At 44.6% G+C, this 26,675-nt stretch overlaps 2 protein-coding genes across 9 annotated transcripts in view; one reads left to right on the forward strand and one right to left on the reverse strand.

Annotated features, from left to right (window-relative positions):
• Nucleotides 1-20,878, reverse strand: part of SYNPO2L (synaptopodin 2 like) — a 33,860-nt gene extending 12,982 nt beyond the window's left edge. Inside the window, exons 1-3 of the mRNA XM_052676669.1 lie at nt 20,511-20,878; nt 8,247-8,398; nt 5,458-6,119 (exon numbers count right to left, since the gene is read on the reverse strand). Of these exons, the coding sequence (XP_052532629.1) occupies nt 5,458-6,119; nt 8,247-8,398; nt 20,511-20,615 (919 nt within the window). The 5' untranslated portion in view covers nt 20,616-20,878. The remainder of the gene's footprint in view (nt 1-5,457; nt 6,120-8,246; nt 8,399-20,510) is intronic.
• A 1,168-nt stretch (nt 20,879-22,046) lies between these two features.
• Nucleotides 22,047-26,675, forward strand: part of SEC24C (SEC24 homolog C, COPII coat complex component) — a 35,782-nt gene continuing 31,153 nt past the window's right edge. For 6 of the 8 annotated variants that reach the window (XM_052676660.1, XM_052676663.1, XM_052676665.1 and 3 more), the window contains exon 1: nt 22,047-22,173. The gene's annotated coding sequence lies outside the window, so the exon portion shown is untranslated. Of the gene's footprint in view, nt 22,174-25,121; nt 25,313-26,438; nt 26,624-26,675 lie in introns of those variants that run through there. The other 2 variants (XM_052676661.1, XM_052676662.1) reach the window with 2 other exon arrangements.

A 26,675-nucleotide genomic window follows, 5' to 3' on the forward strand; every position in this document is an offset into this window, starting at 1 on the left:
AGTCTCTACCCATTATTCTGAAGTACTAACCAAGAGCTGAGGGTCATTCTGATAAAATTTTCAGTAATTCTTTACATTTTACTTCTAGAGAGAATAAGAATTAGACTTGTCCTTTTCAGTATACTCAGAACATCAAGGTGTGCTGAATCTTGTCCCCCTTATTCCTGCTTCCTTTTCCTCTATACTAAGGGACAGTTGCTTGGCTAACATAAGCAGTGGATACGCTTACGACAGTAAAGCTTTACAGATTTCACAACAAACTGATCTCTTTTCCTGTGATGGATTGAAGGTAAACTGAAGAATGATATTTGCCAGATTGATGTTTTTCTCCTCCCTACCATTAATTTTCTCTTATTGAGGAATGACTCCATTATTTAATTGCCCTTTGTCAAAGTCCATTTATGACTCACCCTTTTATGCCTTTCTTTCCTACATCACTATCATTTTTTCTCATTTCTCTGTTGCCACTGAGTAATTTTGCCTACTTGTCCCCATGTTTTCAGCGAGTCCCATGTAACTTCAGATCTGATGGAAACAACATTGGACAGGAAGAGGGATTCTTGTTGTCTGTTTGCATTATAATTTCTTCCAATTCAACTCTTAAAATCCTGGAACCTAGCAATTATCGGGCAATTTCTGTCTGCCCAAGCAGCTATTACATCAACCATGAAAATAACACCTCTGTGCTTGTGGTGGAAGAATATAAGCCAAAGGTGTAAGCTCAAATGCCATACTCAAACCTAAAGCTGGATAAAAAGTGTTCCAGATGCACAGCATTTCTCTCACTTCTGTCTTTGTTAATAAATACATCTGAAGCAAAAAAAAAAAAAAAAAGAATGTTAATACTGAGAGATTCATAAGCAAAGGCAGCAAAGGCATATGACTAGATTGCATACACCAGTGTATGTAAATTGCTTTCCCTAGTGAAGGCAATTCCCAGGTCAGTGCATGATGAAGTGAGATCAGACCCTTCATCAGTGATTCACCCATGGAGGTTGTTGTCCTTGTTTCCCTAGTGGTTGGCTGCTTACTGGGCACCAGGGCCAAGGGCTGTTCAACATTGCTTCATACTGCAAGGAGCAAACTTCCTGTAAGATCAGTATATGATACAGGTGCTTATTCCAGAAAAAAATGTATCATTAGTTCAGGTGATCAATTTTAAGCTCCTGGGCCAAGTAAAATGTTTTTCTGCTCTATTTCTAAGCAGAAAGGACAGAGACCTAAACTTTTGGGTCTCCTACACTGCAGAGAGTTGCAAAATGATTAAGCTAGCCTACCAACCATGTAACTGCAATTATCAGTCACAGCTGTTGAAGGAGAAAGCCAAGTAGAAAATGTGGTGCAATAAGTTCAAACTGCCATTCAGATACTTTATCTTCTTCACAACTCCTGTGACCCATATGCGTTATAATAGGCTGATAGCTGGCTTGTTGCTCTCACACTCTCTGCAGAGAAATGCGACTACGCTGTTAGCAGAGGTAATCTGTAAGACCCTCCAATGAACAGGCAACTTATAAATAAGCATCCTATCTCATCAAGTGATGCTGCTGTACATCCGCTTCAAACAAGAACAATTTCCTTTTCTGATACAGAATGTAACAACTTTGATGAATCTGCTCCTGCAGTCAGGCCCATATAAAGCAGAAGAGGAAATTTCCCCACCCATTCTTCCCTCCCTTCCCCTGCCGTATATGGAAAGGCTCTTGAGTCCTAGGAATTAAAAATAGTCCAGTGGATAAGCTTAAATTGAGATATTTTGAAGCACTTCTTGCACTGACATAAATTCCTATGAGATAGCAAGTTAGGACCAGACTGCTGTCCTGGTATGCTTGTCTTCTGACAGCAACTGGTATCTGCTGTTAGGAGAAAGCCTGACCCATTGCACCTGGGAGACAAATGAAGATTGAGGGTGAGAATACAGTGTACCTGAGAGAGGAGAGGCAGCTCTGGCTACAGAATGATCCCAAGCCCAGTTATATCTTCCTTTCTTTTTGCATTATCCAAACAGCACAGAAATCATATCAGGCAGAATTTGGACTGGCCCATTACAATGAGGATAAATGGAGATCCTAAAGATACCCAGTTTCTCCAAGGATTAATTTATTTAAAATGAGAAAATTTCTTCTTTAGTGAAAAATAAACAAATTTCCACTTTTGTTTATCCAGATTAGGCAACATGCTGGTTATTTACAAGTATGAATGCCCTCCTGTAGTTCATTTGAAGTACAGCAAAGAGTCTCCATTTGCTGGTTGTTCTCTTGCTCTCCTGAGCAAAGCGTAAGGGTGCACAGTAGCCACTGGGTAGCAGTGAAAATTTAAGTCTTATTATTTGTAGGGCAAGTTCCTCACACTTTGAGGGTATGTGGCTCCCCACTCTACCCCACCAGTCTACATCAGCAATACTCTGAGTGAGTTTTGAGCAGGCGTGTCTGAGCTGTGTGTCCTCTGGGGAGCTGGGATGATACAGGTGCTTATTCCAGACTTTGGGAAAAAACTGGGTCAGTCACAATATGCAAAGTGTGATAGGACAAGAACTTTGAAAAGAGACAGGCTCAAACCTGTTGCCCGAAAAGATTCTAAGCCCTTACACCTTTGCTGGGAAAGGAGAGCTACAACACAGCAGCTGACAATACACAGGGTATCCTAAGATGGCACCAGTAGCTGCTGCCCCCGCCCCCCCCCAGTGTGCTTCCTTTATTCCATCTCATCCTTTGCCAAATCTTTGTTCAGGCTGTTTCTAATTGCCACTACGCTATGTTCTGCTCCTGGGGTCAAACTGTTGGCTACGGTGAGTAAGTGAGCTACATTTGTTTTGTGTTACTGCTGTTCAAAGCAGGCATCAGACAGCAGTGTCACCTCTGGCAATTGCCAGATGATTTATAACAACTCAGCAGGGAAATAAACTGTGGTTGTCAAAAGTTGGTAAATTTGATGCAAAAAAGTGTGTGCTGAAAAAATGTGAAAATTAACAGAAAATGAACCAGTAACAACCACAGAATAAAGACTGGTAATCTTTCATGATAAGGGTAGGAAAGAGAATGAGGGGAATATGGGAAGCATTTTATAGTTTCGCTAATGTTCTTGAGTATGCAATCAGTCCAGATCAGAAATCTGCAGTGCTGCTTGCCTGAGGTACAGGAAGAGATAAGAAAGGGAGAATGCAGCTTAAGAATGACAGTGAAAGTTAAAAAGAATGAATACAAATAGAAAAAAAAAAGAAAAACCAAATTGGAGAAAACATCACAGCAAGCATGAGAAAGCTGTATGAGTACATTCTAGAAAAAAAAGGTGAGGAACCAGTTGGTTGACAGTTCAAAAAAAGAAAAAAGAGTTATTCTTACAGCGTAGTGGTGGAAGCCATAACAAAAGTGAAGGTCATAGAATCATAGAATGGCCTGAGTTGAAAAGGACCATAAAGATCATATAATTTCAACCCCCCTGCCATGGGCAGGGTCACCAACTACTAGAGCAGGCTGCTCAGAGACACATCCAGCCTGGATGGTCAGGCCAAAGCGAGGAGGGTGTGCACCAAAAGGCAAACATCTGATTAGGTAGTCAGAATGGTCTTTAAATGTCTCCTGTGTCTGTATCAAGCTCTAGGCTCCTGTGATTGATCATCTAAGTCAGCTACTCTTCATAACTCTGCTTTTAAAAAGTTGTTTAGCTTCTAAGCCATGAGCTTGATTTTGTGTTCTGGTTTGGCAAAAGCTGGAAGTCCCCTTGTCCCAGAGTAGGTTACTGTGCTTTGTGTACTGCTAAGAGACAGCAGAGAAACAGAGCTTTAAACTCATCTGGCTCTGGCTCTGGCTCCATAAGAGCCTGGAGCAAGCGTAGGAGCTAAGCCAATTCATGTACAAATATCCTTGCAAGGCTGCATCTTTCTGGCAGTGGCTGCGGTACCTCCAATGGATATGGCATCTCTACAAGCAGCCCCTTTGCAGGAATCAGTGCCTCTCTGCAGTCCCACAATTTTTTTTTTAATGGCTACTGTAATCCAGCATAATCAAGACAGAGTTTTACCCTCACATTTACTGCCAAGATTCCTAACTCAAGAAAAACCCAAGCTGGCCTTGTGAATTGCAATCCATGGCAGAACAACTCTTACATAAGGACACTCGTAGCCAAAGATGATCCAGAAGGGGGATGAGGGGTGGAAAGAGTAATACGAGAATAAAATACCATCTCAGCCTCTAATATTTCTAGGAGCCCTACCTCTCGCTGGCAGTGCAGTTGCATCACCTTCTGCCATGGAGTATTATTTTGCCATCAGAAATGTTCTGCATTAAATACCTGGGTTTCCTGGGAGCCTGGTGTGCTGATACTATCCATGGAAATAAGCCTTGATGTAAAGCATTTGCTCATCCACTGCTAGGACTATCAGATGGCAGGGAGCAGCTGAACATGCCTTTCTCACCATTCACCTCATGCTTGTACATTATTCAAATGGGGAAAAAATAGCTTCATCGTCAGAGAGTCTGAAACTGCTGATTTCTTTGCTCTTCTAGGGAAAGTGAATGTTATAGACTAGGAAGAACTACTACAAGGCATCAAGTCAGTTGTACTGCCAAGCAGGGCCTGACATAAAGCACTCAACTGAGTCTGTCCTCAACACAGAGTAGAGTAGATACAGCCTCGATTTGACAGATACCTCTAAAGGACCAAGAAAAAGAGGGAAGAGTGGTGTAACAATAGCTTTGAAATATTATCTGGTCTGGGGAAAAGATGTCTAGTGTGTGTTTTATCTCTGATTCGGTCTAATAACTTTTCTATGTCTCAGTTTCCCAGTCTGTTCCACAATTAAGTCAGTTTTTTGAAACCTGCTTAATTTCTAGGCTCAGAGAAGTAGAAGTTAATCATTTGACTGATATACTCATATGAAAAAAATATATATTATTACCTTTTATTTGATATTATTGGCTAGATCACCACTGTGAAATCAAATAACATCTTACCCTGTCATCATGTTTGAGTTTGAAATGCCATATATAGCAGAAACCAGGAAAGATATTCTCAACTGAGGTCACTTTCTGGTCCATCACCCAAGAAACACTCTAAATTTTTCAGTGTTTTATTCTACCTGGAAAGGTCTCAAGAGATACCCACCCTACAAGGAGCTGCCAGATTAACTGATTTACCAGCTCTCACCTATATTTGCTGCCAATACTTCAAGTGGATTGATTCTACCTTAGCTGCTACATCGCTGATTGTATGGCTGGAGTCCTAGAAGTGACTCCTGGACCCTAGGCCCTTTTTCTCATCTAGTGCTTGGGACATCCTTGGTGATCCAGACCCCAGTGGCAAATGTGCAATGGGAAGCTCCCATCTCTGCAGGGCCGACTTGGTTTCTTCACAAGCTAGGGGAGCTAACCCACTTGACCTTTGCAGGAACGAGGATTTTAGAAGGAGATCAAGCATAGGAAAAGGGCAAGGATGAGTGGCAAGGTGCAAAGCACTTACTAGCCTGCTTGGCTTTCTCTGCATATGTGGTGGTTAGATCTTCATCAACTGGGTGCTCCACTGGCCCCACCATGGGGATGAGATGGCGCTCTGCTCGGATAGCCTTGGTGGCATGGGGTAGGAGCATCGCCTCTGGAGAAGGCTCACGACCCTCTGTTGAGGACGGCCGCAACTGTCCCTCGCTCTCTGAGAAAGGGGTGTCTGCACGGCTGCCGGGTGGACAGGCAATCTCCCTCTTGGCCACCCCACTGTAGCTGGCCTCCTTGGCTTCCTTCTGCATGGCAGCCTCCGGCAAGCTCTCATAGCCGCTCTGCTCAGACAGGGACACCTCGTCCTGGGGCAGATCTGCCTTGCTGTTGGTGCCGTCTGGCGGGGAGCGTGGGGACTTCTTGCGGGCCCGGCGGTGCTTCTCCTGGGCCACGTTGTCTGCATCACTGTCAGTCTCACCATAGTAGGCCTCGCTATCCGGTGGAGAGGTGAGGCTGTCCAGGTGCCTCTGTGGCTTACGGGGCTGCGAGGGCTGTGTGGTGGCTGGGGCTCCTGCCGGAGCCGAGCTCAGGAGCTGTGCCGTGGGGCTGAGTGCGGATGGTGGGGAGAGCACTCGCTGCCCTGGGGAAGGGGAGCGCTGAAGCCGCGGGCCAGTCTGGTCCCCACCAACTGTCCTGCGGGGAGAAGGAAAAGCAGTGAGTGAGGTCTGGTTGGTGAGGGGAGCTGGAAGGAAACTGCATGTGAGGAGGGAGCCCCCTGGACAGGGAAGGACAGAGGCTGAGCTGGTGTTTCAGGTGTCTTTTCTGTGGGACAGATATCTACAGTGCACACAGTACAGACACTAAGGGAAGACTCATCTCTGACATCAGCTGTGTGCTTTCATCCCGAGTTTCTGCTTCATGACCTCTTTGGAAACCAAGTCTTAAACGCTCAAAATCAGTTTGATTCTGAACCACACAGCTGGGCTGGGGAACTTCTTCCCCTTGCCAGAGTCATGAGGATTCATTAGAATTATAAAGGAGCCTTCTGAGCATGCTTACTGGGAAGGTAGGCAGACAACAATGCCTCTGTAAAGCTGTGGGTTCATGATATCAATTGTTATCCAGCCTCTGAACAGTGAAAAATTTATATTCATGTCAAACCTTGGTGGAAGCTAACTGTGGGCAATTCTCCTGACAGTTTATTTATTTTAATAATATTTATAGTATGAATTCCTACTGGGGAGAAAATGCAAAGCTCCTCAGGCAAAACAGAAATGTTCTTTCTTTTCTTTAAATACATAAACAGATAACTGAAAATCATTGCTGCTTATAAGCTATTTTCTGTTGTTCTGCACTATCCATTCAGGCCTCTTTCTCCTGTCTCTTTACAAACATTCCCCAGCAGAAATGCATATATGACCTTGCATACTGCAGTCTTCCAGCTACCTGTCCTCTCTGAAAGCAACTGATTGGTGTTGTCCCTGGGAATACAGATATGAAGTGTTAATAAAGATGTGTTGAGAAAGCAATATTTGATGAGTTCTCTGCTACACCAAAATGAAGCCAACTTTATTCACTGGTTACGTTATTCTCAATCCATCCAATATTGGCTCCCAGAGGGCTGATCCATGCATCCTGTGAGAAGCCTGTCACTTTGCTAATTCAAAGTGTGCTGATTTTGGCCCAAAGAATTTGCCTAGGCACCTGTTGGCTGCAGATGGGCTCCAAAGGGGTGAGATAAGGCCTTGGCTAGGGACCAGGCGCTATTCTGGCCACCCTGTTCAGGGCTCACTCATCCCAATTCATCACAGTTGGCTGACAGAGTGAGCACATCAGAAGGCACCGGCACCTCCCCTGTAGCCAAGGGAAGTAGCCTACATGCTCCTGCTTTCCTTCCTTCTCAGAGCACTGCTCTCCTTGGCCCCCGGTGTACAGATGCCAGTAAGCAGGGTGGCTCTCCCTTCCCTTTGCTCACAGTGCTCTGTCTTCTGAGGGCTACAGAGAATTACATCTCCCAGATCCCTTCACCAGGGTCTTATTTTCTGAGGGCAGCTTCTGTTTCGGTGGTAGTGTGAACTAGTTAGGTCCTCACACAGCTTTGCTGCCTTCGTCTTTACCTGACTGATTTACAGCTTGGCCCTCATCTAACATGCTGTGAAGCACTGGGCTTGCTTTCACAAAGGTAGAAACAGCAAAGTTACTGGGATCGTTTGTATGCCTAAAATTTGATCCTTGTTTCTAACATTCTGCTGGAGAGCTCAGCAGAGATACATCTTCCCAGAAAAAGGACTCCCCTACCCACTTCTTTGTAGAAGTCAGTTCATATCATATTGGAATACAGTGGCCTGCTGTAGTAAATATCCAGGTAACCTTTGTGCGACTTTCTGGTGGCTCGGTTATCCAATATATAGTCAAATCCATTTCTACTGAAGAGTTTTTTACCCAGAATGAACTGGAGACTGTTAATTCCTGAGGTAAACTGCCCTATGTCAACTGTTTGTTTGGAAACTATATTGTTCATTTTTAACAGCATATTTCTTACATTGCAAACATTTTCTTCCAGCTGGAGGGGGCAGAGCATAAAGGTATGGAGTCTGTTCAGCACCAGTACTAGGTTCTTGGAGAGCAGCATAGAGACAGTGCTGAACTTTTGGATGGCCGTGTTAGCTATGGGAATCTCCTCTTAGTACACTTCATAGTATAGAGAAACTAAAGGCTCCCTGCTTGCCTTCCTCCTGCTGGATGTGAAGAACTGCTGTGCTGGATGAAGCTGCTCTGCTGCCTGCACTGTCACAGTCCTGGTGTTTGGAAACAGCTTACCTTTTCACTCGGATATTGAGCATGCCATTGGATGAGTCGATGATCTGCATGGCAGAAGCATGGGAGAGGCCAGCACATGACTTCCCATTGATAGATACCAGCACATCATTTTCCCAGAGGCCTCCACGGCATGCTTTGCTTCGCTTTCGGATCTGGAAAAAAAAAAAAAAGAGAGAGAAAGAATAGGGATGAAAGGAAGAATAGCAGCCATTTAGTTCAGTTGCTCATCTCCTGCTGGCGTTTCTATTGCTCTCTCTCTGAAAGAATAAAATAAGGCCTAAAGACAACTGTGCTGCCAAGTTGAAGGAAGACCACGTTGCCTATGCCCTTCTGTTTCTGTATTCCCTGATCCAGCATAGGCTGGACCTGAACACCAACCTAGTCTGAGTCCTTCACTGCAAATTTAAAACTCTGGAGTACCTTGCTCTTGATCTCTCATGCCCTGTTTCCTAAGTTGCCTGTGTTTCAGAGAAGGAACGGGAGCTTATTCCAGACTCTCCCTATACATGGCTGTGTGTCAGGATTCCCAGCTGTACCCACGACTGTGCTTCTGTGGTGTGACCCATGACATGCACACAGAGTCCCTGTGGATGCCGTCCTTGGGGATGCTGGGAATGGGAGGAGTTGGGGGCCCTCTGGCACTTCCTGCCATCAAGAATTCCTGCTCGAGTGGCTTTGGCCAAAATATTTCTGGATATCTGTATCAGGCCACATGGTGTCCTGTTACACAAGTGTAAACTTGGAGTAAATCTTTAGCCTTAACAGGAGTTGTGCAGGATATGCATTGCCATATCTGAAAATGGAGTTTGAAGCTCTAGAGTCAGACTAGCACCCAGTCTGGCCTCTTGTAGCCATTACACATCATGCATTTACTCTTTCTTCTGTTCCATGACATGTGTTGAACTTCTCACTGAAACCCCCAACACAGTCTAGGGTTCCTGCTGGGGCTAGCAAGCAAACCAAGTGTCCACTGAGCTCAAAAACACAGACCTCTCATGTAGATCAGCAGTGTGACAACCTTCTTATAGGACAGCTTGGCACTCATAATGCACTTAGTTTGCACATGCAAAAATAGCCAGACAAAAACACTGCATAAGAGTAAATCAGGATGAAATATGCTAGATTTATAAATGCTTCTATATGTTTTCTTCAGATCTTGCAGTTACGTGAGAAACAAATCTGTGCAGAGTTGTTTGACAGAAGATTCAGTGAAAGAAGTGAGACAGATTCCTGCAGAGATGTAATGCACTGCCAGGCACCTTCTCCCACACCTTACAGCCTTGCAGCTCAAGCAACTGGACTCAGACAAAATGCTTTGGGAGTCTGCGTGGAATTCTACAAGCTTCTCCGCCCTCACTACCATGGAAGGAGATGTGAGAGGATTGCTACTCTACTGTCATTCCCTCACGGGGCAGAAGAGAGCTAAAGCCCTGAGGACATCCCTCGGCATGGCTGGCTGGTCTGAACCGAAGGCTCTGCATAATCAGCATGTGACCAGGCTTAGCCCTGCCCACCCATGTCAAGAGGCAAGAGCAGTACTGCCTGTAGGTCAGCCTGTCAGCAGGACTGAGAAGTGTTAAGAAGATAGCAAGAGGGGCCCTATGCTCTGAGTTGTTTGTATGTTCACTGGCACTTTATCCCTCTGTAGCCTCTCCAGCTTGACCCCAAATTTTGTCTGCATGCTTAAAATAGGGATTCGCTCATCCCAGCTGCCACAGCCATCAACTTCTGTCATCTTAGCCTTTTATCTCTCTTCTTGTTAATATAAACTAGGAATGAGAACATGTGGGTCTGCAATGCTGAAGAACTACATTTCTGCTGTTACAGTACAAATATTGCTTCCTGATACTCCCTCAAAGTGCAGCTGTTAACTAAGAAGAGATAGCAGACGTGTTTTCCAGTGCTGCCTACTGCGACAGCAGCTAATGCAGAGGGTTAGTGTTAGGGCTGTAGGGAGGGTGACCAAAGGTATCTCATTGGTATTACTCAAAAGGACAGCTGCTGCTCCACAGCCAAGTGCTTTGTGTTCTGCATAAGAACACACTTACTGAGTATGTCTCTCAGTTATGGAACAACGAAAGGGTTAAATGTTGTCTGGAGGTTCTGAGAGCATTCTTTACATCCCGTAGTACTCCTCCATGCACACTGAAGCCAGCTGGCTCTGGGCTGGTGACCACCCATACGAGAGGCTCATGAGCTTTCTGTGAACCCTTGGGCCCTGCTGGAACCTGCAGAGAACCACTTGGCATTCCCAGGCAGGCAGCCTCCTGCTGCCCCCTCAAGCACCTTTAGCTCAGAGTAGGCTGCTGGGACATGTGCTGTCCTGTGTAGGTTGAGCAATGCCAGCAGGCAACCCATTCATTTTGTGGCAAGCAGAGGTGCCAGCCCAGTGATTCTGGCTTGCTCTGTGGTCAGAACTTACCAGGGCAGCAGAGGGCTCATGTGCAAAAGTAACTGTGGTTACTTCAGGGCTGCTGTGGGAGCTGCAAGCTAGCCCTGAAACTCAGGAGATTTCTGCCTCTCTCCATTCCTTCTTGGGAAAACAGGACCAGTGGCAAGCCCAGGACCTGCAGAGTCTGAAGTAGCATGTAAACATTCCTGGCTGTCAGTCTTCCACAGGTTTGTAAATCTTCCCTTGGAATTTTACAGATCTGCTTCCCAAAGGCAGAGGGAAACCAACCATTTACAGCTTCATAATGACAACTCCTACCCCCACTGCATTTGCTGGAGAGGAGAAAGGCAGAAGAGGAATCTGCAGAGTGAGGAGGCCGACAGCATGCAGTACAGAAAGGATGGGACCTTGTCAGCAGGGTGCAGTCTGCCGGAGCCAGGGGACAGAGAGCAGCATCAGCCTGCCAGTTAGCGTGTGACTGCCAGCACAGAGCTATGCAGACCTTGAACAACAACACCCTGCAGCCTGCACATCTCGCTCTCAGGGAGGGCAGCACCGAGTCCTCGAGGCACTAGGCCAGGCTGGGAGCCCATGCCGCCAGCCAGGCTCACTGCCCGCCCTGAAGGTCAGACTGCCCTCAGACTCACTACTTGCTCCCTATGTCCAGAAGGTGCCCTCTCCTGGGCGCCCGGCAGCCTCAGCGAGTGCCGCTGACAGGAGCTGCTTGTGCAGGCCGCAGGAAGAAAGGATGTGCCACCCAGCAGCTCTTCTGAACGGTATGGGAGAGGAGGGGAAAAGAATCCTTCTAGAAGGATGGGACAAGTGGCATCTCAAAGAGAAATCCCCTCTGCTTTGTGAAGCAGATCCCTGAACACTTTCTTGTGCAAGCCAGAGGCAGCAGTAAGGATCTCTGAGAAGTGGCCTGGAGTAGCTCTACGGAGCTGCACTTTCTGATCTCTGGCAAGGACTGACCTCTCCCTTTGGAGGGGAAGACCTCACAAATTGTCTTGTAACTACTTATCTGTTATACCTTTGACTCCTTGTCTCTGTAGAAACCTCCCTCCCCACAGTACACCTTGGTTCATGATGGAGAAATACTGAAGAAGGATACATTTAAATCTCAGGAAGAAATTCTTTATTATGAGGGTCATGAAGCTCTGGACTAGATTGCCCAGAAAAGCTATGGATGCTCTATCCCTGGATGTGTTCGAGGACAGGTCGGATGGGCTTTTAACAACCTGGTCTAGCAGACATTATCTGTGCCCGTGGCAGTGGGGTTGGAACTACGTAAATTTTAAGGTTCCTTTCCAACCCAAATAATTCCATTATTCTGTGATTACAGCTTCATTTATGGAATCTCAATATCAGAGCCTTACTGATTTATGCTACTGGAAATATAAATCAGTGGAATACTGGAAATACAACTTAATGAAACACATTTGCACATAGAAAATTGTCCCTCTCACTGCATTCACACCGGAGACTTCTGTTGTGATAAAACAGCTCTCACCAGAGCGGTTTAGTTGTCTACAGGGCCTACGTATGTGCATGTACATTTCCTCTTTTCCTTTGTTACATTGCCCTGTTCCTCTAATTGATCATATTGAATCAGGTGGGAGAGAAAGGACAGAAGCAGCTGAGACAAAAATGAAAAGAGTGAATGCAGCAAATGAAAAATACAGGCAAGAAGAAAAGGTGTTGAAGGGAAGACCAGTGCTAGGCCAAGAAGACTAGGATGATGATCTGGCTAGAGAAGAATTCTCTTAGTGTAGCCCTGAAGACACAAAAGGACGCCCTGGCTATTGGATGTGTCTCGGGTGAATTCAGCCTAGCTTTTGGGAACAGAATGCAAGGGAGAAGGGGTCAGATGCAATTTGGCAGCATCTGTTCTTCAGTATGGACTATATTTAGGTGGTGGCATGTGGGGAGTGAACACACGCTGTGATACTAAGAATAGAGTAATCCCGATAGTAACTCAGTGGCTTCACATCTTGCCTGAGAATAGCCCAGGGAACCTGTCTGAAACTGCAGCCATCCTCTCTGCTGGCCACCACACTTTCTTCATAAAAAAAGGTATTATGGTAGTCAGAAGGTCTGTAGTGCCTTTCAGGAATGAACTGTAATAGTCACTTCCCCCTTGTGTCTCCAAAGCATTTCCCACCTCCTCCCTCAGGCATAATCTGTACAGCAGAAAGACAAATTATATTACTGGTCTTCCATGTAATCTCTAAAATCTTTCCAGCAGCAACCAAGCAAAGTCAAGCCAAGTAAGAGTTGTATGTTGACTACAACTGGACTTTCCCTTTCCCTCTCTGCTTGTGTCTCACATCACAGGGCTGCCGTCCATGCAGTGCTCTGTGGCTGTGTGGCAGCTTTTAAATTTCATTCCCATTTAAGTGAAATGTAGTCCTGTTACAGGGTTCCAGTGGAGATGTAAGAACTGTCCTATTGTATAAAGCAGTATAAAGCATTACTGAAAGAAATGAGCTTAGGCAGAATCTGAAGAGCTGTCTAACATCTGGGTCTGCTCCTCCCAGAACCACACGCTCAGCTGAACTACAAACACAGCAACTACAAAAGAAGAAGAAAACACCTCCAGCTCTTCTTTGGGCACATCTGCATTGACACCAGTTCAGTTACTGGAACAATTTGGTTTGATTAGGCTAGGGCCTAATCTTTTACTTGTGCAAGGACAGATACCCCGGTGGTTAAAGCACTAGACTGGCATTCAGGAGACCTGGGTGAATTTTTCGTCTTGTCTTAGAGAAAACTCTCAGACTGTGAGATGTAAATGACTGCAATCTGATAATCAGGAATTACTTCAGTAGTCATTTGCTCTGACTCTTTTCTTTGTCTCAGCTGCTCACCTGAACATAAAGATCCATTAAGATAGTTTCTCTATGCCTTGCCTATTAAGGATCTTCATGGCAATTCAGTATTTTTATTAGAGTAGAATATTTACTATAAGCTATTATAATTACACTTCTTAATTTAATCCCAATAACTTCCTGCCTAACGATTTGCTTCAGTTTAAAAGGCACCACTGCATGTACTTTCTCTTGGTAAAGCAGTTCCTGCAGACCTATGTCAAAGGTCATCTACAGTGAAGGTTAAGTAGAAGGTGTTTATCTAGAGAAAGAAGGGACAAAACATACATCTGGAATAGCAAATGAACACAGAAAGGGAGGGTGGTGAAATAAGGTATCTTGATCAGCAAGCAGAACAGATTGGGTGGTTTCTGGTCAAGGGGTTTGGAGATGAAACCTGGTGGTGGCAGAGGATGCTGGTGCTAGACAATCCATTAAATGCAAACAAGACTTCTTTAGTCTGTTACCAGCTCGAGTGTACTGGTAAGGGGACTATTGCTATTCCAGTACTGGAGAAAGAAGACAGTGCACTGGACCAAATTCTGATTCTCCCAGTGAGCAATCCTGCACGGTCTGATGTTTGTGCTAATGAGAGGGAGTGCCTGCGTAAAGCTACTTCCCTTGCTGGTAACTCCAAGCCTTAGTGATGCACAGAGATTTGTGAACCAGATCATTGGCTGATGTGATCAAAAATGGTAATTTGCAACTATGACAATACAATTTTCTCTTCAGGCCACCTTCTTACGGTTGCCCCAGAGGCCCTATCCCCTCATCTCTGCTAGGAAGGGCAGAGCTTCCTTTCCAAGCATTGCTCTCTGCTCACTGCTGTCCCAGTGCTGTGCACAGCTTGCAGCTCCTTGGCCAGACAGCAGTGGTGGAGGCACGTCCCCTTCCAGTGCACAGTGACTGCGGCCCATCTGCCCCTCAGAAAGTCTCCTGGCACCACAGCCAGCACTCCCTTGCTGGCAGCCAGTAGTAGCACCTGTCTGAGTGCTGACAGGTCATAAAACATGTACAGGAGCACTGTCAGAACTGCCTGAGGCACTCCTTCCACAGCACCGAGGGACATACTTGGTCCTCCAAAACTAGCAGTAGTGACTGCTGTAGACTAGACTGCTGTAGACTAGGTCGCCACAACTTTCTTAGGTGTGACTTTCAATGCCCATGAGATCAGGTAGAGACCAGTCTATCCACCTTCCACAGTGCTTGCAAATCTGCAAGCTTTCAGGCCTATTTGGGTTAGAGCTGGCAACTATCAGCGGGAATAACATCATGCAAGCAAGGGTGAACAGGACAGAGAGCCAGGCTGTGGATCGCAGGCATCAGCACCTGGCTGATAAGCCTGTAGCACATAGGCTGCAAGGATATCTGCCACAGGAGAAAAGAGAAACAGTGAGTTTGTAGCAGAGAAACATGCAAGAGGTGAGAAACAGTAGAAAGGAGGTTGTGATGAACTGCTCTTAAGCAACAAAACAGTTGTTGCTTTTAAAACCTATACAGTCCAGTGTCGCTGCTTCCCCTAACAATTCATTCAATTGCTGCTGTGTTTGTACAGAGAAAAAAGAGGAGCCTCTCAAGCTTTCAGGGCCAATACCCTGTTGTTTCGGATACCAGATTGTTTACTCCACCTAACCTGATTTTAAAAAAAGCTTTTAGTTGTTTGTCAGGATTGGAAGGAAAGTTGTTGCTGAACCGCCCTGCTTAGTTACCCCAGGTCTTTCTGTGCACACTTGATCAGTGACAATGCTGTCCTTTATTTGAACAGTATGCTGATGTTTGCTCAGCATCTATTTGTAGAAAGACATCATATCTTTGGATTTTTGCGCTAAGTGAAATAGTTCTTCTCCCTTCCTTTTCTATAGCTGCTCTATCTTGAATTAATTTTTGAATTTCCTCTTTTGAAAGAGGAAAGAGCTCCATAGGTGTGATATTTCCAGTGAATTCTTACTTGTACCAGCAGTCAGTAACACCAGCGTCTCCCTAACACAGCTCATTTGAGGCTCATTTGTTTGCCTTTTTTTTCCCCCAGAAATGTATAATTTTGCTGGCTCATTATCTTCATGTGAGTCACTGACAACACAGAATCACTGAATGGTTTGTGTCGGAAGGGACATTAAAGCTCACCCAACCCCAAGCCCTGGCCATGGGCAGGGATGCCCCCAGAAGCACAGCTGCCCAGCACCCATCCTGCCTGGCCTGCAGCACCTGCAGGGCTGGAGCACCCACAGCCCTCTGGGCAGCCTGTTCAGATCTTCCTCCTCTACTATCAGTAGCAATTGGAAAGCTTCCAGTTTCCATTTATTTCTTCAGTATTCATTGTGAACCAGGCTAAGCATCTTTCAAACTAAGCACAAGGGCCTTCTGTGTTTTTTATAGCGTTTCTTTTTCATAGAATAAATCTTGTTTATTGAAGGTTCCAAAGGGCAGCTTGCATGCACTTGCACCATCTGAAAGTTGCCCTGTTAATCGTAGAAATTATTTCCCTAATACAGCTCCATATTATGTTCCTAGTTTGGTTGCTGATAAGCATAATGCTTACCTTATGACTTTTCTCAGACTACTCATTTCACATATTGTTTAGCTCCAAGAGCATTTGATGCACATCCCCTTCTCTCAAAGAAATCCTCCAAGAACCTGAAGGTATTGTTCTCCCTTACTGTACTCTCTTTTCAGAATGGGTGAACAATCTCATCACTATAGATTCCCCTTACAATGAATAGTGTATGTGTTAGGGCAATGTGCTTTTTCCTAAGCCTTTCTAAAATAAAAACTTTGCCATCAATGGGGCCTTTTTGTTTCTCGCTATTAAGCTTGTTTACTCATCAACAGCTGACTGTTGATGGCCAAAGATTTGATGTGTGCTGTTGCTGCATTGTTGTGTTACTACCATACAGCTATACAAATTCACCATCAGTGTGGTAAGGGGGAGTGTGAATTCCCATTATCCTTTACCTGCTTTCCTAAGTAAGTTAATTACAAATTGTAATAAGCCAAATGTGAAAGCACAGTAATTCAACTGAGTTCCATTGAAAGAGGAGTGATGTAGCTAATAACAGAATGGTGATTTTCCTTTCCTCTTTCAGTTCTTTACTCTTATTCTTTCCCCTTATTTGCTTCTCTAGTTCCCCTTATTCAAACATCATAATTTCTGCAGAATTATTCATGTCCTCTGTTGATCTTTTATCCTGCTGTGTTTCTGCCTGCTGAGCATATCACTGTCTGTTGTTCCTCTGGCTTACTCATTACCAAGTTGATATTTTAACATAACCCTAATTTAAAAATCATCTACGCTTTCTACTGAGGGTTCCCCAGGCACTAATAAATTCTCTTTTGCTTCTTGTTCATCTCACCCTCCACTCCTACAGTATCTGTTTTCATGAGACTGAATTGTTATGGTACCACTGTCTTTCATATACACATCAGACATTTTTAGCACATAGACACTGCAAATGATTGTTAGGGCAGAACAAAATATTTAGTACGTGCTCTTGCAGGAAAGTTTAGAACAAAAGATGTTTGCAGTTACAGATCTGGAACCGTGTAATCAGTTGAAGTCAATATTAGCATTTCAATCCTGATCACGTTATTTAAATTCAATTTTTTTCATCAGTATCCACTGGGCGCCGCTGGATGGAAGAAGCAATGTGTTTCTTCCTCATTCTGAGGCAGACAGAGCTATCTGACTCCATTAAGGTTACCTGAACACAAGGCTAGTAATATTTGACCCAAGGAACTGTCCACATGCTGTGTAATTGCAGCATCTTGCTCCAGGCATGTCCCTGAACTCATAGCCCATGGAGAGTGAAACATCAGAAGCAATTTGGCAGGTGAATCCAGTGTGTGAACATCCAGCTGCTTTTTCACCCCTTGTTGTTGACTAGAGTGTGTTTAGAATTGATCTCTTGTTTCTCTAACGGTTTAACCGTGATTCTGCAAAGAAGATGGTGATGTAAATTTTGGAAAGAAGAAAGGCAAGAGGTGTAAGAGGTGCCTGTGTAAACTGATCATGTAAGATAATGAAATGTGCAGGGATTTGTAATACAACAAGAGAGTAACTCTAAACAGGAAATCCTATGTTGTGCAACATTTAGTCTTTGTAATGCCTGACTGCATCTTTACTGGGAAACTGTATAACAAGTAAAACTCAATCTGTTCACAAATAATTATGTTTACGTATAGGGTAAAACACCAGGATTGTTAATTCTCATTCACAGTGCATACTGATAATCAGCTGGTGTGAAAGAATTTCCCTCTGCATTGCATGACCAGAAAATCAGATGCATTGTTAAGTGTACCACTTCCTCTGAAATACTTTGTGTTGCAAGAAACACAAGGGAAGCAAGAAGCAGGAGTTGGACTGATCATATACCTAGTCTGGTATAGCAATCCAAGCATTTCTGCCAAACTACAATGTAAACCATTTCTATATAACTTACTTGTTATGGTTGGTTCATTTCCACTTATTGGTCCCAAATTTGCTTTTTTTTCTGCTTAGCATTTCTTCATCCAGAATGGTATAAAGAAACAATTTGATTCAACATCCAATGGTAAGCATTTTCCCTTACTGCTACTCCTATTATTTTTATAGTCCAGAAGTTGAAATTGCCTGAAATCACAACTAGAGACGCCCAACTGTACCAATGTAGTATTTCCTTGGAGGTACAGGATACTCATGTCTGTATCTCCTTTCATGTTTCCTACAGATTAATACACATTCCTGCTCTGTTCTTCACCATTCTGTCCAAATACATTTTTCTGTAAGAATCAAAGCAAAAATAATAATTTCTGTTCTGCTAAACCAAACTTTTCCTGGTCCAGCACTCTCCTTTTTCCCCAAGAGGCTGTTCTGTGACAGCATTCAGTTTACTAATAGACCTTTCTCATTTATCTAATCTGTCTTTCCATGCGCACACAAATCATCCTTCACCACACTAACAAACACTGTGTTATCTGACCTTACTTCTGTGAGGCAGGCTCAATCTCAGTGACGCCTCCCCCTGACCCCATGTCCTGATGCTATGCAATGCCACTGATCCCATGGATGGAGGCAGAACAGAACAAACTGCGCATCCACGGCCAACTAAACCCAGCTCCAGCAAACCAATGGAGTTCTAACAAAGCAATACAGCTCTAACAAAAAAATAATACTGCCCTATTTCTCTGCGCAGTGACATACGGCCACAATCCCTGGACATGATTCCCTAGTGATGGGACCATTCCCATCTTCAGTTCCTAGAATATCCAGATACCGCTAATGACGTTAAGGTTTTGGGAGATGCTTTACATTGTTGGCATTTTGGCCCAGATTTCGTCCTGCAAATGTTAACAGCAGACTGCGGAAGAATGAGAATGTGAGCTTTCAACTCAAAGACACAAAAACTGGAATTCAGACTTCTACTCTCAACACGGCCATTCAGAAGACAATCAGGACACTGCATGCCTTCTGGGGGTTTATTTTCTTCTATGCATTTTACAAGATTCCCAGTAAGGATCCCTAAGTCCTTTCTTTGGAGACTGATTAAGCTATTGCTTTTACAACAGTATTTATGGCCAACCGGATGCTATTAAATTCTGGATAATAATAGCAAAAAAAGGAAAATCATAAAATCAGTCCTGCAAGAAGAATATTTTACACTTAGATTTGTATCAATTATATTTTCCATATATACAAGTATTGTAAAAATATGTATATTTTCATTGCTAGTCTTAAGGCATGATACCAAGTTTGAGGTGAGAGCGAGCTCAATTTAGTATCTTTCTGAAAAAGCTACCAAACCGAGAGCAATATTCCATTCACCTTAAGGTGCAGCTTAGCATGGGTAATGGCTAGTTCTTGCTGCTGTTCTGTTATAACAAATCTTTTTAAGTTACTCAGTATGTCCTGCCACTTCAATCCCAGTTTCTTGTGTATTGGGAGAAAAAGTGAGTCAAAACAACCCCACAGAGCTTACGTGGCCAATGAAAATCCTGTTTTGCTAACAACCACTGATTCCAGATACCTGTTTCAAGGGTACTGATTATCTCTCTTCAGTACCTGAAGCTCTATGAATATGTGATTTTCCTGTAGAAAAACAATCCTTCTCTATGTAAGAAACATCCACTCTGGGCCAGGCCATGGGATTCCAAGCCATTTGGCAGAACTCACAGATAAACACTCCTTGACCTGGGGTCATAGAACATTTCATTTTGAAGTTCTTTGTCAGAGACACAATCTACTTAAGGAAAACAGAATGGGGATGGGCATAGCATTTTTTCATTCCTGCTGCTGGGTGTCTTCCAGGGAGACATCCATACATATCACTGTATCAAGTATAATGCAGCTGTTATGAGCTTAAACACAGGACCATTTTCTTTTTTCTTAATTTTTAACCTAACCTCTAGTCTTTCTGTCAGGAAATCAGTAACAGCTACGGATTTACACAAGTGCAACTCAGAATTCATATTTGTTTCTTTTTTGTTATTTCAACTCACTTGCAAACAACTGCTTTTCATCTCTTCTTTCAATTGAACGCATCAAAAATATTCCTTTTGGACAGCATTAAGAAAACTTCACAAATAGCAGACCGTAAGAAATGAGCATCTACTTTGAAACTGATAATATAATGAAGGGTTAGAGACAGTTACATTGAATTGCAATATGGCATTTGTTGCTTTGATTTCAATTATTTTTTATTTAGTTGGATGCCTTACACAAGTCCTTAAACCTTCATATGTGAGCTCTTTTCCTGAACAGTCACCACTGTTTGATCAGTGCCAACAAATGGGGAACATTAAGTGCACAACTATCCAGAAAGCAGGCCACCTTTCACCTGACACTTCCACCTTAGCAGCATCCATCCCATCCCACACCCTGCCTGACCATTCCCCCCAAGTTTTCCTTTTAAGATCTGCTGTCACATAAAGAGTTCAGACACTCCTTTTACTGGCAGAAGATGCCTTATCAGGAAGGATACCTGACTTCAGCAGAACAACCCTGCCCTTTCAGTTCACACCTGGAGGTCCTACCTTTGACACCTGAAGGGGTCTTTTCTGCTCAGAGCCCCCTTGCAGCCGGAAGCCCCAGGGGGCACCTCCAGACAGAGTGATGAGCATTTCTTCTTCGGCTCCCATGATTTCTGTACTTTGGATATTTTGTCTTCCCAACTTCGAAACAGGCTCTAGGTCTTAACAGGCAGTATCTTCCATTCCCATCTTCACCATTCACATCACAATTCTCCAATCTCCCCAAAGGCCCACTTCTCACTTTTTCCTTCAAATTCACACACACAAGAAGAGAGTTGAGACTGTCAAGCCCAGCCTTCCCTGCTCTTCTGCACTCTCAGCTGCTGCTCTGCCTATGATTAGACATTTGATTCTGCTGTTGGTAAAGGGCCAGAGTTGTTCTGCACACGTGTCATGTCAATCTCACCCTCAGTGCATGGATCTCTCACCGAAGCATGGCTGAAAATAGCTCACCTCCTGCCTCCAGAGCTTCATCTGGCACTCTTAAAGCTGGAAGCTTTTCAGTAAAAATTTTATTTCCACTTCCCTTTCCAAATGCGAATCTGAGTAACCCAGCACTGAGGATTCATTAGCATGGCAGTTTCGGGTATAGATGTGACACAAGCACAAACTTGTGCAAGATCAGGTGACGGCACCCAAACCTGAGAAACTGAACCAGAGTAGCCAGGAAGTGGCAACACTCTCCACTTGTACCTTCCTTATGCAGCTGGTGTAACTACACAGGAGTGTCCTGAAAACCACGGGCAGGCTGGAGATGTGCTCCTCACTCTCAGACGCTCTGCAGCCAGTCCTAGTATTAGACATGGGGACAAGAATAGCCAGGATTAGCCACACATAGGGGATTCAGACAGCTCTCAGCAGGGGACATCACATCCCGGCTCCTCAATGGCCAAGAGAGCAGAGCTGCACCCAGGCCCTGCACCACCAGCTTCTCTTCAGCATCACACCGGAAGAGGCCTCCCGGCCACCGCACGCAGGCCTGGCCGTTGGGAGCTACAGGAGAAATCAAATCCACACTCCCCCTTATGCTACTGGGTTAAGACGTAATTTTATTTGACAGCCTTAAGAACAAATTGACCTCTTTTTGCTCCGCACGCGCTGAGAACAGCCCTCAGCAGCTAACGGGCACGGGACGTCCCGTGACGCGGACACCGTGGCTAACCCTTCAAAGGACGTGGTTTCGCGTCACACACGGCTCGGTCACGGCAGTAATGCAGCACGGCTCTGCCTGCGCGCTCCAGCCGCTCTTCCAACGCCACTGCGTTTCGGCGCCAAAGCGGGGCCATACACAGACTTCTGCCGCAACCGCTCCGCGAGACAGGGCCCCGCGAGGCCCCGCGACAACAACCCTGGGGGTTCGGCCCGGCCAACCCAGCGATGGCACTTCCGCCCGGCGACGTCACGAAGCGCGAGCGCCGCCACGGCGAGCCCGCACGGCAGCGAGAGGCAGCCGGCCCGCGTCCGGAGTGACGTCACCCCGCGAGCGCCAGAACGCCTGCGCGGCATCCGGGCCTTTCCGGGCGGGGCGCGGCGGCGGCCGGGGGTTGGCGGGCAGTGCGGACGTGGCAGCCGGCGGGCGGGGGAGCGGTGCTTCCGGTGGAGCGGCGGGCCCGGCAGCCGGAAGCGGGCCCGGCAGCGGCGCCAGGAGCGGCAGGCGGCGGAGGAGGTGAGCGAGGCCGCTGGGCGCCGGGGGCGCGAGGCCCGGACGCCGCTCTCTTTCCTCCCAGGGCTGAGGCTCGGCGGGACGACGCGCGACGCCCGGCGCTACCGCAGCCCGGCGGCCTGCCGGGAGCGCAGCCCGGCGCCGTCCGCATTCGGGGCGCCCGGCGGCGGGGCCGTCCTCTGCGACCGTCGGCTGCCAGACGGGAGCCCCGGGCGCTGCGAGCCGGGCCCTGGCGCCGCCCTGACAGCCGCTGGGCCGTGGGACGGGCGGCCGCTCCCACACGGCCCTCATCCTGTCGGCCCTGCTTGTTTTATCTAGGTTCGTCTTGTGCCGCTGGGCCCGTGAGGGGCAGCTATCCCGGCACAGGCGGTGGAACTTAGAGGGTGACCGTCTGTGGCCTTGAAAATGCAGGGGGAAGGTGGGGGTGGAGGTGGTGCGGCCAGAGCACGAGTGTGCTCCTGGGAGAGGCTAGGCCAGGTTTCATGTGTGCTGTTCTGTGGTGTTGGAGTTCACTTCCGTTTTTCGTGTTTTTTTTTTTCTTTCCCCCTGAGCAGTGTTTTATGGAATAGGATGAAAATTCCTTTGATTCCTGCCATGTGTCAGGTGTTGTCCAGTTGTGTGTCTGAGCCAACTCTGAATGTTCCTGCAGTTAAAAGGCATTGCAAAACCAACCGTGGGGCTTGTTGGGAGCTGTCACATTGTAGTTCTGCATAACCTGACTTAAACTGAGGCAGAGGAAAGTTGTTACTGAAACACAGGTGAATTACTTACCCTGACATCAGAAGTGTCTGCCACAGTTGTTAGCATTTGTGTGCTAATGTAGGAATAGAGATTTCCAGTTTGATATGCAGTGTTAATTTCAGCCATTAATGTGTTAGTTTCATAAAAACATTTGTTTTTTTTTCTGTTCTAAGATTCTTCACTAAATGTTTTGGAGAGATGCTAGAGAGAGAGAAATGCTATCTGACATACAACATGCAGTGCCGTTTTCTGTATACAGACTGTGTGAAATCACATCCCTACAGTGAGGTGACTTGTTCATAATGTTGTCTTGGCCTTACTCTTCATTAATATCAAGTTGTCCCAGGTCACGTTGGCTTATGGGGTTGATAGAAATACTATTGGCCTAAAGTTCTGTCTAAAGAGGTGATTTGCCTTCACTGTACATAAGCATTTCTATGCATTGTTGTGCAGGAAAGGTTTTCTGTGTCTGCTTCTTTCTGAATGGTACAACTTGAAGTGAATCCTTTATTACTATAGAGACACATGGAGATTGATATAAGGATTATGACTTCTTAATATGCTGAGATAGTCACTGCAAATTCTAACTGCATGGCTAAAAGCTGAATTCTAGCAGTGAACAGATGTGTAAAGGGCTGTTTCTTTGAGTTAGATGCTTGTACATCTTTGAGTGTTTTCTCTTGCCGCTGTAAGGCTAAATCTTCTTCCTGTAACACTTATCATCAGAAGGAGGGTCAAAACTCCAAGGAAAAAATAATGGTTGGGTAAGAAAGGGCAAGGTACAAAGAGTGACTAAAAATAATCAACAAGGTCTCACAATAGAGAAAAAGATGGATGATTGAAAATCTTTATTAGCAATGACTTGTGAAGATAAACCTTGTTTTTTATGCTCAGCAAAGTTCATTGTTCACATAGAAATCACTAAATGTATGAACTGGGCAGTTAGGCATTAGGAAAAGCTAATTCTGAGCTTTTTTGTTTATTGTGAGTGGTGGGAATTGCATAATGCATGTTTGTGTAGAGGAAGTCAGAGTATAGAAGCTTTGGATGAAAAAGGTCTGTGTTACAATTTGTGTGCAGAAAGCTTGTGTAGCAGTATGCTATGTGTCTAGTCTGTTCTATATTTGCCTGTTTATCCATTCTTGTAGCCTCCTTTCCAATCTTTAAACTACTTTCCAACTTTTTCTGATTAACTGTACTTGTGCAAGGCTCACAGAAGTGAGTCAGATGACTTCACACATTGTAACGTGGATGTGGAGGTACAGCTGGGGAAGAGAGAAGTCTTTCACTGTGTTTTGCTGATGTGATGTTTTCAGTGACTTTTGCTTACACTGACTGCTTTCCAGGAGCAGTGCCCAGAACTGTGTTTCAGAATTTCTTTTCTTTTGTTTTAGCTTTTATTCCAGAAGAAGATATGTAAATCAATGCCACCAGGAGATCTCAACAGGTTTATACACTTTTTTGATCTAAATAAAAATCTGGTGGTGATGGTAAAGGTTGGAAATAGTGGCAGACTTAAAGTTAGATCAAGAGTAAAACTTTAAGTTCTGTGTTTAACCACTATTACACCCTTGTGGCTTAAATGCTATGTTGGACCTTCCCTGAGATGGTGAATCAGCCTCACAAAATAGTGTTGAAGGTGGCTCCTATTTAGAAGTACACAAAGTGATCACACCTTAGATGTGAACAATGATTTTTGTTTTGTCCTGAAGATGGAAGGATTTCAGGAAAGACTGGCCTCCAGAATTCTTCTCCAGAACCTGTTGTGGCACAAATTCTATAGCTATAATTCTGTAGCTATAATCTGTCAAATGCTTTTTTTGGAACTCTTTTGTGCAAATACTGAGGCTTCTGGACTTGCACTGGTATTAAATTGTAAAGCTTTGTTTTGAATAGTGGGTGTCTTACACCTCTCCTGAACTGTTAAAACAGATCTGTTTTATGGCTGTGACTCAGAATGCACGGGTGAAGAGAATGTTACTGATGGCGTAAGGAGTTGAGAATCTGCTGAGGATGGAAAGACACAACACAACAACAACAAGCAAAAAAAAAACAACAAAAAACCCCACAACTGAATTAGAGAGTCAATTCCAGTAGTGCCACTTGGATTAATTTGGACAAACATATGGTTTGCATGCTGTTGTACCAGCCTGAGTGCTTCCAGCTCAATTGCCAGTCATTGACTTCCAGGGTATGAGCTTCTCTTCCAGGATTTTCTATAGAAAAACAGAAGAGGTGCTTCTTGCATCTGAAGAGTTAAATGTTGTGTGTGTGCAGAAGAAGCGATAGCTGAAGAAAAGCATGTTCCCCTTTTGAAGAGTGATCTTGGCTCCAGAGTTGAGGCTGTTGAGGTGGTATAACTGTCTCCAGAAAGTTACAGAAGAGATGCTATAAAAGCACTGTGAGTAATATTCTGAACTGGTCTTAGAGGATGCTGGCTGTCCCCTTCTCTCCCATCTTTTGGAAAGGGTTTTAATTTCTCTGTACAGAAATATTTATCATATTTCTTTCAATTCCAGCGAAATACAGAGGCCATATTATCCTTGTCTTTAAAAAAAAAAAATAAATAAAAATCAGAACACAAACCAACCAAGAACCAAGGTTCTGCTCTCCTTAGAAGGTGAAGTAAAGGGGCAGGACCCGTAAGAAAAGGCTCTAGCATCTTTCTGAAGGAAAGTTGTTCTGCTGCATCCTTTAGAAAGCAGTCAAGAATTAATGAGATCCATCACCTCAGTTTCAAAAGGGAATTAACGGTGAATGAAACCAGAGAAAATGATGAGTGTGCAGTTCTCCATGACTGGGGAGACTTCCTGATTGAAACTCATATGAATCACTAGTGTTGTTGCATTGTTTCTTTTATTTTTTAGCAGGCTGTAAAAACTGATCTGTAGTCTGTTTTGTTTGCATCAGAAGGAATCTAGGTGCTATTGTAAAAGCTAAACATTTGTTCCCTATATTACTGTTTTACTATTTTTCTCCCATTGTTTTGCTGCTACTCTGCATTGGTTGTCTATTTAACAGCATACCAGTATGAATTTTAACTGTGTACTGCTGGTGTTTTGACTGAAATTTCCATGGCCATTTGCCTTTGTACAGATGAATGGATGAAAATGGCACAGAGTGGTTGCTCTCTTTCATAAGAAAATTATTTTAGTTATAAATAGTAACAGCCACTTGTCACGGTGTCCCTCTCTCCCCATCAGTGCTGATTATTTCAGCTTTCTGTATTGTAACTCATGAGTATTAATATGACATTCAGCAGCATGTTGTACTAGTATGTTTGCCTTTGTTTTCATAATGCATTACCACGTACAAATTAATATCCTCAGTATTTTCATTAAATGGAGCAGGCTGCTTTCTCTCCACTTTTCCCTATCTGGAGCACGTATTTCATTCTTTCTGTGATTTTTTTTTTTTTTTTTTTTTTTTCCTTTGTGTCGTAAGAAATAGAGCATGAAATCTTCCCTTTGCCCATATCTCTTCAAGCGACCAGCTTGTAATTTACATCTATATTTTTTTGGATGCAGGCAAAATGAATGCTGTTTGGTAAAAATAATGTACTGAGGGAAAAGAAACACAGATTGACTCGGTGACAACCCTTTTCTGCTTTCTCAGAGTTGAATTCTCTTGGCCTTGCCCTTTGTGGTATTCCACGTCAGTGATGAGGAAGTGTACTGCAAACCTTACATCTAGAGCAGGTTGAGCAACTGAGGTCAGCCTTGTCTGCAGCTTCAACACCAAGCTAATTCTTGAGTCTTTGTCTT

Source organism: Tympanuchus pallidicinctus, unplaced genomic scaffold (genome assembly GCF_026119805.1).
Source record: "Tympanuchus pallidicinctus isolate F22 unplaced genomic scaffold, pur_lepc_1.0 scaffold16, whole genome shotgun sequence".
Lineage (NCBI taxonomy): Eukaryota > Metazoa > Chordata > Aves > Galliformes > Phasianidae > Tympanuchus > Tympanuchus pallidicinctus.